At 41.4% G+C, this 15,195-nt stretch overlaps 1 protein-coding gene across 4 annotated transcripts in view; it reads left to right on the top strand.

Annotated features, from left to right (window-relative positions):
- The window catches only part of TRIP13 (thyroid hormone receptor interactor 13), a 187,251-nt gene extending 179,337 nt beyond the window's left edge, over positions 1–7,914 (top strand). For all 4 annotated transcript variants that reach the window (XM_077491827.1, XM_077491826.1, XM_077491825.1 and 1 more), the window contains one exon: positions 7,729–7,914. In XM_077491827.1, the coding sequence (XP_077347953.1) occupies positions 7,729–7,824 (96 nt within the window). In that variant the 3' untranslated portion in view covers positions 7,825–7,914. The remainder of the gene's footprint in view (positions 1–7,728) is intronic.
- Positions 7,915–15,195: the final 7,281 nt, after the last annotated feature.

Genomic DNA, 15,195 nt, shown 5'->3' with positions numbered 1-15,195 from the left:
ACCTAAGATTGTGAAACGGGTTCTTTACTGTTAGAGCGGTAAAATAGTGGAAGTCTTTACCTTTGAAAGTGGTACTAGTAGAGTGTTCAACTTTTTCTTTTTTTTTCTATGGATTGATCTAGATGGGCTTGTCTTTTTTTTTTTTTTTTTAACCTTACTTAGCAACTTCAAACAAACTTTTCTCATTAAGCAGAATATACGTGTCATGGAAATTGTTAGATTGAGTAGATGAACCTGTCTTTTTTTTTTTTCTTCAACCTTAACTTCTTCAGATCTGTCTGCACTATAGCCCAATGACTACAGTGCAGACCACCTTTGCCAAGAGTACGTCTATTGACATCCTCCCGTGACCGAGCGGCCTGCGCATTTCCTGCAGGGCGCCCGCAGTACGCTCTGTACGCTCTGTGATCAGCGAGTCTGAGACTCGCTGATCACAGATCGGAGTAAGGGATCAATCCCGACCCCTTACCGCATGATCAGCTGTCAGCTAATGACAGCTGATCATGTGATGTAAACAGAGCTGGTAAGCGTTTATTTTTTTCTCCTCGCGCTGACAGCCTGCGGAGAAGAAAAAAAAAGCCAATCAACAGCGGCTGTGAGAGAGACATCAGTCCCGATCACGGAGAGCTGCTGCCAGCTCCTCAGTGCCACCAATCGTACACAACAGTGCCCACAATCAGTGCCTCATCAACAGTGCCGCCTATCGGTGCCATTTTATCAGCAGCTATCAGTGCCGCCTTATCTGTGCCCACCAGTGCAGCCTTATCAGCGCATATCAATGAAGGAGAAAAATTACCTGTTTGCAAAATTTTATAACAAACTTTTTTCCAAAATTTTCCAGTTTTACAGGAAACTCCTTTATTAGGCAATAAAATTCTGGGCATGAAACGTCCCTGGATGCACAAAGCCATACATGACACTTTTTTGTCTTATGCAAGGGGTGTGTCTATTTTACTGCACTTGCCTTGCTCCATAGAAACTGTAATTACAGATCCTGGGGGACAATACTTAGTGGTAACAATTGAAGTCTATATGTATATATTCCCCCTTCTTTAAAAGGGAACGTCTTGTACGAGGTGTTGGAGAAATTGGCACCTCACGCTCCATTTCAGTTATTGGTGGCTGGAGAGTTCAATAATGTTCTTAATTATACGTTAGAAACGCCAACCCACGCAGGGCTCCAAACCATGATTTGTCACACTGGGCGGAAACTGCGGGTCTTCCTGAGATCTAATGGTGGAAGCATCCTATGGACAGGTGTTATTTATATCTGTCCTCAGTACATGCTTCGTCCTCCAGAATAGACTTGGCGTTCGCCAATGGGACATTATTGCCTCTGGTAGCTGAGGTGTCCTACCTTCCAGGAGGTGTATCGGATCACTCACCATTTCAGATTACTTTGCAGTTAGGCTCCCAGAGTTCAAGGAGGGTTTGGCTTTTGTCTCCTAAATGGGTGGGGGAACCCACTGTGGAGGAGATGTTGAAACCACACATTGATACATTTTTGCAGATTAATGAAGGATCAGCATCAGTGAACACTGAATGGGAGGCCTTCAAGGCTACTACTGGGGGGGGGGGGGGTATATATATCAGCCATTAAAGCCCTGAGAACAGAGCAGAATAGTATAGAAAAACAACTTCAGGCCAAGGAGCAGGAATCCGCTAAAGCACATGCGGATTCACGTTCTCCTGACACGTTGGCTCAGTTGAAGTTCGCAAGGAGGAATGTGTCTTTCCATTATCAGGACATGACTACTTGTCAATTGCGAAGGAGGAGAAACATTAAATGTGACCTCTCGTGGTAGAAAATAGGGATAAGAATTTTGTACCATCATCCAGAAATCAGGTAGTGTATAGGTTGGTAGCCTGATCCCCAACCAGGCTACCAGAAATGGACAGTTTGGACTATTGCGGTACAATAAGAACAGTACAATGAATAATATAACAAAGTAAATGAAAAATACAGATGATTTTATTGATGCCAAAAAACAAATCATCATTTACATATTAAAAAACATAAGCGCAGTACACATGTATGTCATCAGTGAGTAGTCACAATACAATTGTTGATCAGATATCAGTTTCCTCGACTAGTTTCGCTGACTTTTACCTCTTCATCGGGAGGTTATCTGTGATTAGATCAAAAAAGCAAATAAGTAGTCAAAAAAAATAAAAATAATGATAAACTTTTATACAGCATCCTAATTGAGAAATCTTTTACAACAAGGTTAGAAACGGGGAAAGAGCAACACAGCTTACCCATGCTCCAAACGGGCGTCAAGCTCATAGTGCTACCACCTGATAAGTAGTCCCCTGCGGCAATTCGGGGAAGCTATATAGTGTGATGATTGGGGTCTAGGTAATGGAATAAAATAAAACAAAATAAATCAGTATACTGTCAGTTTATCGGGGTAAGACAAGTGAAGTGAATGGATAATTGGATGGTGGTGAATTTTTTTTTTTTTGTGAAACCGTATTAGTGGGACAAATGGGGAGGAAGGAACAGTTGCGCTTATGTGTTGGAATGTGTGAAAAAAGAAACCCAGCAAAGTCAAAGGGGATGGTGAAATAGTGAAAATTGGTGAAGTTGGTGAAAGGTTGGGAAGGGGGACAAGTGGGGAAAGAAGGGAAAGGAAAGGGGGGGAAAGGGGGACAGTGGGGACGTGAGTGAAGGATAAAAATGCACGAAAGAAAGTGAGTGAAGCAAAGTGGATTGATGTGAAATAAAGTGAATAAGGAGAAGCAGGGTATACCTGAAATTATTGTTAATGAACGTAGAAGGATCCCGGGAGGGGCACACCCCATAGGGGGAATTATGCCAGTGTATGACCCCAGTATACAATTATGAGGACCACAGGCCTAGAGTGGAGGCATAGTGAGGCCTATCCACCCATGCCTAAGTCTCCTATAGAGAAAATAAATAGTAACACTATTAAATTCGATTCACAATGCCAGTAATAGGACCTGAAAATACAGGGTGCTATCTAGGGATTTGAAAAAGATATATAAAGTTTCGGAGGAACACTTACTAAGGGTTAGTTGGAGCATACTATCCCGGGAACTCGAATCTAGATCCGCACATCACAGGCAGACACCTGTTCTATATAGCTCCCAACCCTGTGACGCTTCAATCAGCGCCATAAGGCGCCGGTGCATGACGCCACAGAGCCCGGCTAACGCACAGTGCGCGCGCAAGGTAATAGCACGCGCGCACGCATGCGCATCGGCCCCGCGATGCCACGCACATGACGCCACAGGGTCAGAGCTCCCGCATAGCAAATGCCCGAAATAATCGCGCATGCGCATCGGCCACTAAGGCCAAGGGGACATAGTCCCTGCCAGTGCCAATGCAAGGGGAGGAGATCGCCCAGCGAAGCGGGATCGGTTCCACCACCCGGGAGCTCACCGGGCTGCCGCAAGGGGACACAGATGGAACAATCCGAGCAGACGCCTGTCAAGGAGGGGGGAGGGGGAAGGGAAAGCAGGAGGCTCATTTATAATTGTAAATGGAAGGGAAATATTAACAATAAAAATGTGTTTAGAAAAGTAGTTAATTGTATATCAAAAGGGTACATATGAATAATATGCATAATTGGGATAAAACATCCCATGAAGCCAATGCAAACTACAAATTCGAAAGAGGTCCAAGGTACCAAAAGGGCAAACAATTAGAGGCCATGATGGGGTACATCATGGTCAGGGGTGGCAGGTAGCCTATGGTTGGATAATAAAATGTATCTAGCCCGACCATGGACGTCTAGAATAAATAGTTGCATAAAGGCTTACAATAATAGTAAATTAAATGATGAGATAAGAATAATATATGTAAAAAGAGGTCTTTGTAATGCTAGGGAAGGGATTAGATGGTGACATCAAAGTGGGGGGTAAAGGGGCAGCCCATCCCACCTCGATCATTCACCAAAAAGCCCAAGCCTAGCAACATAACAGGTGTGTTATCCACCCAATAAATATAAGAAACATTAAATGTGACCTCTCATGGTAGAAAATAGGGATAAGATTGTAGAATTTTGTACCATCATCCAGAAATCAGGTAGTGTATAGGTTTGTAGCCTGATCCCCAACCATCAATAAAATCATCTGTATTTTTCATTTACTTTGTTATATTATTCATTGTACTGTTCTTATTGTACCGCAATAGTCCAAACTGCCTCCATTTCTGGTAGCCTGGTTGGGGATCAGGCTACCAACCTATACACTGCGAAGGAGGAGGGATGGAGCGTATTTTTGAAAAATGGCAAGCTCTTGATTCTTCTGACAGCAGGGGAGACGTCCCCGACAGTAGTCCCCATCAGGATAACTATTGAGGGACGGGGAAGATATAGTAAGGGAGTTTGTATCCTCCTTTAGGTCTCTGCACTCACCTATAGATCCCTATGACACTGGTGACCTCAGGGACACATTGGAGACCCTTCAGTGGCCCAAGCTACCGGAACATTCTCAAAATTTTCTGGACGCCGCGTTCAGGGAGGAGGAGGTTGTTTCTGCAATAGGGTCATTTCCTAGTGGCAAGGCTCCTTGACCTGACGGTCTACCAGTTGAATGGCACCACTAATACTCAGAGACCCTTTTCAAAGGGGAGGCCTCCCCGTCTCCTTTTATGAAGCTCATATTGTATTATTGGCTAAGCTGGATAAGGACCCACTGCGGTGTTCTTCATATAGAGTCATTTCTTTATTAAATATGGATTTCAAAATACTGACCAAACTGTTAGCTACTAGACTTATGTCGGTGCTGCAGCATGTTATTTTCAACAGACCAGGTTTTATGCCCAAAAAGGCCAGATATTAATCTGCGCAGGGTTTTCACTCACACACAATTGGGCCCAGATAGTTCCAGCGGTGGGATACTGGTCTTCCTAGATCTGGAAAAGGCCTTTGATTCCGTGGACTGGAAGGTGGTACTAGAGGTATTTGGTTTCGGTCCCCAGTTTAGGAAGTGGATTGACATTCTATATCACTGCCCCACAGCAGCCATAAAGCTAAATAATGTTATTCAAAAGGTTTCCAGTATATAGGGGCACTCGTCAGGGTGCCCTTTATCCCCAGGTCTTTTCTCTATTATGATTGAACCCTTGGCGGCGGCCTTGAGAGCATCTAAAGGAGGTACAGGGGATTCAGGTGGTTAATTTGACTGAAAAAAATGCACATCGGCAGCTTTAGACATCCTTAATTCCTTTGCTCATTTTTTGGGGCTAAAACTGGGGAAAATCCCAGATTCTATCACTTAGGATGCCATCCCCCAGATGTGAGATTCCCGCAGATTGCCCTTTACAGGGGGTTGAGGTAGTTAAATATCTGGGGTTACATATCTCCAACTCTGTATCAGACTTTATTACCCTTGAATGTCGATCCACTTTTGACTAAACTAAAGTCCAGACTGCAGGCATGGCAGAATCTGCCTTTGACCCTCATAGGTAGGGTGAATTTAGTGAAAATGAAATGTTTACCTTTGTTTTTATATATATTTCGGAATTCCCCTGTTTGGATACCGAGATATATATTCAAAAAAATAGATCAACTCATAACGACTTTCCCGTGGCAGGGGTGACACCCCCCAAATTAAACTGCGTGTGTTACAACTGCCGTGGAAACAAGGGGGACTGGCGGTCCGGGACTTCCACAGGTATTACTTAGCGGGTCAGTTAGTATTTGTACACAGGTGGTTCACTCTACCTGAAGATGACACTGCCAATACATTAGAGGTGGCTGTTGGTTCTTATGAGGCGCTGACACATCTCCCGTATCTGGGTGTCAGGGCGCCATATCAGCTCACAATATCCATGTGTGCGACCTGTAGAGCATGGGTAGCAGTGACCAAGAAGGATAGCGCTTCTGAGACTTCTCCTCACACACCACTTTGGAAGAAGCAAACGCACTTCTGTGAGTACCCTGATGCAATCATCTGGACTAAATTTGGTATTAAAATGCTGGAAGACCTAGTGGGTGGTGGGAAACTGCTACAGTTTGACTCCCTGAAAACTAAGTTTAATCTGCCCAACACTCACTTGTTCCATTTTCTTCAGCTCAGACATGCATACAATGTCCAATTTGGAGATATGGCTATTACCCTGAAAATTAGCGATTTTATAATCTTTACTGAAGGTGGACACTTTGGAAAAGGCCCTGTGTACAATATATAAACAATTGTTTAATGAGGGAGGATATCTCCTTGCAAGGTGTGGGGCGAGGTGTTCCCCCAGATGGACCGGGATGACTGTAATGATGTATGGGACATTCATTTTACTAGATTAGTCTCTGCAAGGGACCAACTCATTCAGATTCAAATTCTTGCACCGTATATATCTTACTCCAGCGAGATTGGCTAAAATGTTCCCTACCTGGTCACCTGGTTGATGGTGGTGCAGTTCCCTTACTACCGATTTAATGCATATATTTTGGAATTGCTCGAACATCCAAACATTTTTGAAGGAGGTCACAATGTATAACAGAAGTAACCGCCATTCCTATACAGCCCATGATAGAGGTGTGCCTTTTTGGGGCTGGTGGACAATCTAGCCCCAAAGTGTAAGTCGTACTTTGCTGACAATCCAAATATATTATGCTAGTAAAATGATAGTGTTATGGAAAAAGCCCAATCCTCCATCTGTATCAGCGTGGAAGGGTGTGGTTAATAGGGCTGCACCTTTTATATAAGGCTACATACATTATTAGGGGCATACCGCAGAAATTTGATAAAATGTGGGGGAGTTGGATGAATAGTGAAACTACAGTAACGGATTGAGTGGCACCTAATAGCATGCACGTGTAGTAGGATTTAACATGTAGGTAATTGACAGACATATCGTAAATGCACCAGTGACTGTTACTAAAAACAGGTGGCCTTATTTTTACTGTTATTTTCACTGAATGAGGGTCTGGAAGGAGGAGGAGAGAGTCAGCGCTGAAGTAATGTAAATAGTTTATATGTGTGTGTGGCCCATTTGGGTCTTGTGTATACTTGTTGTGTTAAAAGCAATAAATAAAACTTTTCAACAACAAAAAAAAAGTGCATCAGCGCTGAAAATTGGTCTGGGCAGGAGGGGTGTTTAAGTGCCCAGTAAGCAAGTGGTTAAAAACTACATAAGAATATATATTTATAACAATAAAAACACTAATAAGAAAACCGTAAAATGAAAATGCTACTTTTAATAAGTAGTAGATCTAAATACATTTAAGCTGATCAAAGATGCTTGTATTATACAGTATATAATACATTTTAACTGCCTAAGTTTTATATGGATGCTAATGTAATAACTTATCCAGCATATGTTGGGTTGTTTTGGTACATTTAGATGTGGTCTCCTTTATTTGCATTATGGGCTTGGGGGGAGGCTACCATTTTTTTTTTTCTTTTTAAGGATACCCTGCTAATCCTTTATCTATCCACCTGTGTAGAACTTCCCATGTATCATACACAGTATTTTATGACAGTTGGAATTATTTTTAATTGCTTTAGCATGTATGAATATTTATTCATGTAGCTTATCTGTATATCACATATTTGTTGGATCTGAGTTTTAGCAGCGCTGTGCTATGCAGATATTCATTGGACTGGGGTGTGGTAATGTATGACAATGCTGGCTTGCTACTTAATAAGGGAGACACGTTTTTCCTTGTAGTTTTTTAGGATCAAGTTGTGTCGTGAGTTAACTTGCACAATTTTGGTTCTTTACAAAAATCTTAATATTTTCACTTTATTTTTTTTAAGTCTCCTACAGTTACACTTGAAAAATTCCTTCAAGCTCTGTCACTTGCAGTGGAGCGACAATTTGAAGAAAGAAAAACACTCAAGGAAAGCACTTAAAATATTTCTGATGTAATGATCGCCTTGTTTTCTGTTTTATATTGTAAAAATGTTGTTTGAATGTTTTTGAAATATATGGTGATTTACCAACTTTCTGTCAATTTGTGTACCAATATAAACGTTGTCTCTGATGTTGCTGCCTTTGTAAAGCCAAAGAGCGCACTTATCCTTTATGCAAATTGCATTAGTGGACTGCAAGGCTGAGGCAACCAAGAGCATTTTAAATTGGTGATAATTGTGACGCAAGTTATCTTCTTATTGTAAGTTAAGACTTTTATTTTTATATTCTTGTCTGTGCCCCAACTGGAGTCATTGAAATCCCCCTTTCTGCCCTGGCGTTGTTTGGAAATAAGACAAAAAGTGAGGTATAATCCAAAATGTTGTCACAGTTACAGGAGATGAGGGTAAATCTTCAACCGGCCACACATGTTAAATTGTTCCAACAGCATTGTTCCTTAAAAGCCAAACAAAAGTGGCTATACATTGGATGATCCCTATATTCATGAATCTGCAGGGAATCTCCAAGCTTGGAAGAGGTCATTGCCAGTGACAAGGCTGCTTTCTAGACATGCATTTAGACTGGATTCACACCTATGCATTTTTTGTGCTTTTTGCATTTTGCAGATTTGCACTGCAGATTGTGTTCCATAGGAAACAGTGTTAAATGGACTGTAGTGCAAATCTGCAAAATTCAAAAAGCACTAAAACTGCATAGGTGTGAATCCAGCCTTAGACATTGATTTACTTTCTCTGTGTTCTTTAGGGTGTGCAAATATGGGCTTTTGTTCACTTCATAACTGCAATAGATATGGTTTTATCCTTGCGGTATACATTTTTTTTTTTTAAGGAGACTAAATCACCACAAAATCCACCTTCTAAAAATTAAAGTTCTCTAAAATTAACCAATTCACATCTTATTAAAAAAAATCCATGTAAAATAGTATCAGATATAATCGGTAATATACAAAAAGATATCAATTCAAAACTCCATTATATTGGTGATGCCAATGATGAGAAATTTTGCCACAAGCTTTTGTTACAACATGTCATATTTCATCAATTTATGTCTTAGTAAACTTATACTTTGCTTTCCGTGGCTCTACAGAATTATGAAAACAACTTAAATATTGACTTTAACACATGTTATTCCTTCTCAGAACAAATAGACCTTCAAGCTTTTCAGGTATATGGAAAATTTTGTTAACCACATACAAACTTAATTTATCCAAGACTAATTTTTAAACAAAAATACATTTTGAATGAATTTATTTTTAAACACATATCATGACAAAACCATTGTACAAAGTTTGGTATTAGCTTTTGGAGAAACATACAAAAATGTGTATTTGTATATTTGGAATATAATTATTTCATGCTGCAGGTAAAAAAAAAAAAACACAAATCCAAATAGCCATGCCATATATTTTAATGGTTTCCTTTATATATGCTAAAACAATTCAATTACCAAAAGGTAAAAATAAAAGAGTAATATTTTACCATCGATTAAGGAATTCTGTTTTGAGAAGCATCAGTTGGGTGTCTCAAATGATATATTTTACCCTCCTTCCTACATCTCTGTTTTTCTCCTCTCGTCTCCCCATCTCCAGATTCTTTCAGCTTCCTCAAGATTCTCCACGTTTTTGTCAAGATTCTCCTTTCACTGTCATGTGTAACCCTCTATATTCCCCTAGAATGTGGGTGTGGAAATGCCTTTTCACGTCATGAGTGACATAAAACACACATTTCCTGGATAACCCTTGTAGGTGAAATTGTAGTTTCCTTTATTCACCATTGCCAAGGGGCAGTATTGAATTAGAAATAAATTTATTGCTTGAATAACCTTTTGACTTAAACTTAACAGCCACAAACTATAAGAAAACGTTTATATTTTGACGTATATATGTCAGACTTCCTGGCTCTTTCTGAAATGTATGGTTGAGACTATTTGGATAAGGTCATTGACTTAACTTCTCTCATACCTTCCTTGAAAGTTAATTCATGGCACAAGAAACGTCTTGGTTATTCAAAGTACAAGCATTATTTCACCAGTATAGTTTCTATACTCTAAAATATAATTGGCCTACAAACATACTCTATTCACTATGATAAGATAAAGATATGCCAATACATTTTTATGAATATCCAAACAACAGATCATGATTAATAAAATTAAAAATATAAAAGAAAAATATATGAACTAAAAACAAAATATAGGTAACATTGTTAAGTTAATCATGCCTATGCCTACTCCAATATAATTTACTAATATATTGGGAATTGTTAATATGATTGTTTATGCAGTAAAAAATTCAATGTTTCATATGGTCGTATTTGATAAGCTCCTTTTTTTTTTTTTTTTTTTCTCAATCTTGAAAAAAAAATTAGGTCTGCGAGCTCATGGTTCCCTTAACTTTTATTTTACTAAGACCCCTTTCACACTGAAGTGTTTTTCGGGCGCTTTTGGGCTAAAAATAGCGCCTGAAAAATGTCTCCCCTGCAGTATCTGTGAAAGCCCAAGGGCTGTCATACTAAGGCACTGCGCTGGCAGGGCGTTAAAAAAAAAAAAAAAAACTCCTGCAAGCAAATGAATGGGCAATGCCACTGCAACGGCACTTTGTGGGGGTGGTTTTAACCCCTTTTCAGCCACTAGCAGGGGTTAAAAGTGCCCCACTAGCGGCCTAAAACCTCCGCAAAAAAGACGGCAAATCGCCGCTAAAAATAGCAGCGCTTTACCGCTGATGCCTCCATGTGAAAACACCCTAAGTGTCCAGACCTTTAATTTATGATCTAGACTGATATGGAAGGAGCCTGTCCACAAGCATGAACTTAATTTAACCTCCAAGCACATTTTTTTTTTTTTTTTTTTTTAATAAGATGGCTTCTGAGTTGTTCAAAAATATATATGAAAAATATATGATGTAAAGGCCTTAGAAATTAATTATTTTTAACCCCAATAGTCCTGACAACTACATCTAACTAATTCTACTATCAGCCACATTCTAAAACTAATCTATCTAACCCTGTAAAGCAAAAATCGCTATACATACCTTTTCTGCAGCCATTCCAGCCCAGTTTCCAGCGGCAGATGCTGTGTGGAAGAAGAGACAGCCGACAACTGGGAAGTGACATAGCCCATGGAGTTACTACAGGAGCTTCCGTTGTCGGCCGCCTCTCTTGCAAGTGCCTACACAGAGAAGCCACCGCTGACAGCTCAGCTTGAGACCAAACTGGATCAGCTGCAGATAAGGTATGTATACCAATTGTCAGATTTTATTGCTGTCCTTTTCCCCCGGTTAAGAAGATTCACTCTCTCCATTTGTCCTGTTTAGCATTATGATTAAAAATGAAAGTACAAGAAAATCCCAAATTTTGGGTTGTTCCCAGAAAAGTAATAGAGGCGAAATCTTCCAATGGTGACACCAGTTCTGGTGACCTGGTGGTCCCCAAAAGATTCCATTTATTTTGCAGGGATTTTCTCTCATTTCCTGCTATGGGACAGGAAGTGAGCTGAAAACTCTGAAATGGGGCACCGATGGCGAAAATAAATCTGACTGGTTATAACCCTGCCTTGCAGGCCAAGGGAAAGCAAAGAGATTCTGGTTGTAGGGGACTCAATTCATTGTAACAGATTGCCCTCTCTGTCCTAAGACCTGCTCTGGTTCGGCACATTACGGATCTGGAGGACAGATTACTGGGAGGGGCTGGGGAAGACCCAGCTGTCATGGTGCACGTTGACAAACGATTTTAGTGACTTAGGAGCTAAATTGAGGAAAATGACCCCCAAGGCAGTATTCTCAGAATTACTACTGGTATCTCAAGCCAAAAAGGCAGAGGGAGATTAGGGAAGTAAACAAGTGGCTGAGGACCTGGTGTAGAAAGGAGAGACTTTGGTTCCTGGAGAACTGGGACGACTTCTCAGTCGGTTACCAGCTCTATAGAAGGGACAGACTGCACCTAAACAGGAAAGGTGCAGATCTGCTGGGACTGAAGATGGCCGCAAAGTTAGATGGGCTTTTAAACTAGGCGATAGGGAGAAGGGTCCAGAGGTAGAGATAGTCAGCGTGGAACATATTCTAGAGGGTAGTATAGTGGTAGGTTGACTAAAGCACCTAAACCCAAGGTGAGTGTAGTAACAAGTCCTATTTGCAACCCCAGAGCATCCAATAAGGAGATAGTATGCGACCGGTCTAAACTACATGGCATGTTCACCAATGCCAGGAGTCTGGCAGACAAGATGATCTCATGATTGGCTGGCAACCATTCAAGGGTATTCCCTATATTGCAGGGATAGAGAGGGTTAAAAAAAAAGAGGGGTATGAATGTATATCAAAAATGATGTACAAGTGAATGTGAGAGATGACATCATTAAAGGTGTCTCAGGAGGAGGTGGAAGGAAACTAAGGGGAAAGTAATACTGGAAGTATGCAATAGGTCCCCTAACTAGAGGGAGGAGGTGGACCTCCTATCACAATTTGGATTAGCGGCAAGAATGGGAAATGTCATTATAATGGGGGATTTTAATTATCCAGACATAGATTGGGTGGAAAGAACCGCACATTAATCTAAAGCCTCATACACACGATAGGACTTTGTACAAACTTTCCCTTGGATTTTTGTACAAAGGGCGTCAGCCCTGAACTTGTATTGCATACACACAGCAGGACTTTTTCAGCCAACTTTCACCAAACCACGTGGTTTTTCTGCTCTTTACCGCCACCTTTGGTCAACTTCTGTATTGTTGTCTGATCTTTTGCATTGGTTCTGAGCATGCCTGTTTGCACTTTGTACAAAAGTCCTATGGTTTTCTGTACACACGATCAGACTTTGCTCCATCGGACTTTTGTTGCCAGAAAGTTTGTCCGTTCGCACAGCCAACAAAAGTCTGATGAAAACCAAAAAAGTTTGTCCGATGGAGCGTACACACAGTCGGATGTTTCTCCAAAACAGCTAATTTGCATGTTTGTTGTCAAAAAGTCTGATCGTGTGTATGGGCCTTAAGGCTCACCAGTTCCTAAATGTCTTGCAGGACAGTTTCATGGGAGATGGTAATTGCACCAAATAGTAACAAAGCGTTACTAGATCTACTGATTACAACAATACAGACCTGATCACGATGTGGAAATACAGGGCAATTTAGGAAATGTCGATCACAGGTCAATTAGTTTTAGTATAAATCGCACAAATCGAACAGTAGACTGTTCGTAAAAATTAGGAATTTTTATTTTTAACCCTCTCTAATCCCTGCAATATAGGGAATACCCTTCAATGGTTGCCAGCCAATCATGAGAGCTATCAAACAAAGTCTCTGTAATTCCAACAAAATCTAAATCCTCCTCCTACAACAGTAGCTCTAGTTCTCCCATCTTGTCCACCAGACTCCTGGTATTGGTGAACATACCACGTAGTTTAGCCGGTCGCATACCATCTCCTTACTAGATGCTCTGGGGTTGCAAATAGGACTTGTTACTACACTCACCTCGGGTTTAGGTGGCTTTAGTCAACCTACCACTATACTACCCTCTGGAATATGTTCCACACTGACTATCTCTACCTCTGGACTCTTCTCCCTGTCGCCCAGTTTAAAAGCCCATCTAACTTTGCGGCCATCTTCAGTCCCAGCAGATCTGCACCTTCCCGGTTTAGGTGCAGTCTGTCCCTTCTATATAGAGCTGGTAACCGACTGAGAAATCAGATTTCGGCCCTGTCAGTATTCTTCCAAAGGCTTTTAGCCTCCCATTCGCTGATCCAAGCCTTTATGCAGGGAACAACTTGTTTGCTTCCCCCTATTAGGTCACTTATGTGTCCTTTGGACTTAAATTTGGTGCTGTCTGTTAAAGAAACAACCATTTGAGCCTATCAAGGAAATTCCATTAATCTTGCTGTCACGCAAGCTAGCCTTCCTGATGGCCATCATCTCGGCTAGAAGGGTCTCGGAATTGGTGGCCCTTTCATGTAAGGAACCATACCTAATTCTTCACCACAACAAGGTGGTGTATCCTATTCTATCCTTATTGCCAAAGGTCTTGTTGGCCTTTTATTTAAATCGGGACATTGTTTTGCCTTCTTTTTTCTCTCAGCCTTGTTCAGCAGAAGAGAGGCGACTGCATTCCTTGGACATTGTTCGGGCAAGCAGAGTTTACTTGTCTAGATCTGCGGATCAGACACCTTTTTTTGTTTTACCAGAAGGACCCAAAAAGAAGGACCCAAAGCTTCCATTGCCAATTAGGTCCACTAGTTGGTCATTCAGATCGATGGTCTGAAGGAAAAGGCTCCTCCCTTCAGGGTGAGAGCTCATTCTACCAGGGAGTGGAGGAACCTCTTGGGCTTTTCCCCATCAGGTATATGTGGCTCAGATTGGTAAGGCTGCTACCTGATCTTCGGTGCATATGTTCACAAGATTTTATCAGGTAGATATTGGAGCAGCAGTCGACGATTCAGCTATTGGCCGTAGTGTACTACAGGCTGCCATTAAAGAGGAAGTAAACCCTGATGGGTTTACTTCCTCTTTGGTTCCCTGCAAAGGTAAAGCATAATGGACTACTATGCATCGCATGTCACTTACCTGACACAGGAGCCAGCAAAGTCACCGCTGTCCCCTGTAGTCTGGAGCATCCATCTTCTCGGTGGGTCTCGCTGCTCCGCCATTGTCATTCGACGAAGCCGCAATGACGTCACTCCTGCACATGCGCACGGGAGCCACCACTCGCGGCATATCGCCATTGACAGCGGCGCGCTCAGTGCGCCTGCGCCGTAGACGGTGGTGCCTGTGTTTTGGCAAATGTCTCCTAAACCGTGCAGGTTTAGGAGATATTTCTTGGACCTACAGCTAAGCCTTAATCTAGGCTTACCTGTAGGTCAAAGTGGTTTGTAAGGGTTTACAACCACTTTAAGTCTGATGGCTATTTTTGTTTAGCAGGGTGTCTCCCTCCTCTCAAAGCTTTTGCTCTGGAATGTCCCAGTAGGTAATGAATATTAGCCTCTGTGTCTCATGATGCATGATAAGGAAAATAGGATTTTTTTCATCATACTTACCTGTAAAATCCTTTTCTTTGAATACATCACAGGACACAGGTACCTTACTACAGGATTCAGTGCTTACTACAAAACTGAAGTACTTCCTGTATGAGAGGAGTTATATAGGGACAGACTTCCTGTCTAAGACTGTCTACCAGTGTCCATTCACCTAGAGATTAAGTATAACCCACTAGGTAATAAATATTGGCCTAACTCTGTCCCGTGATGTTTTCAAAGAAAAGGGTTTTACAGGTATGATGAAAAAAATCCTATTTTAAAAGTGTCTGCTGCAATCAGGCATCTGGATTTATTGTTCATCCTTCCTGAAGGGTCAGGTGGTTACAAAGTCAACCATTT

Source organism: Lithobates pipiens, unplaced genomic scaffold, assembly GCF_037356315.1.
Source record: "Lithobates pipiens isolate NorthernLeopardFrog02 unplaced genomic scaffold, aLitPip1_a1.2 Scaffold_19, whole genome shotgun sequence".
NCBI lineage: Eukaryota > Metazoa > Chordata > Amphibia > Anura > Ranidae > Lithobates > Lithobates pipiens.
Note: the sequence above shows the minus strand (reverse complement) of the source record. Positions and strands in the feature narration are given on the sequence as shown.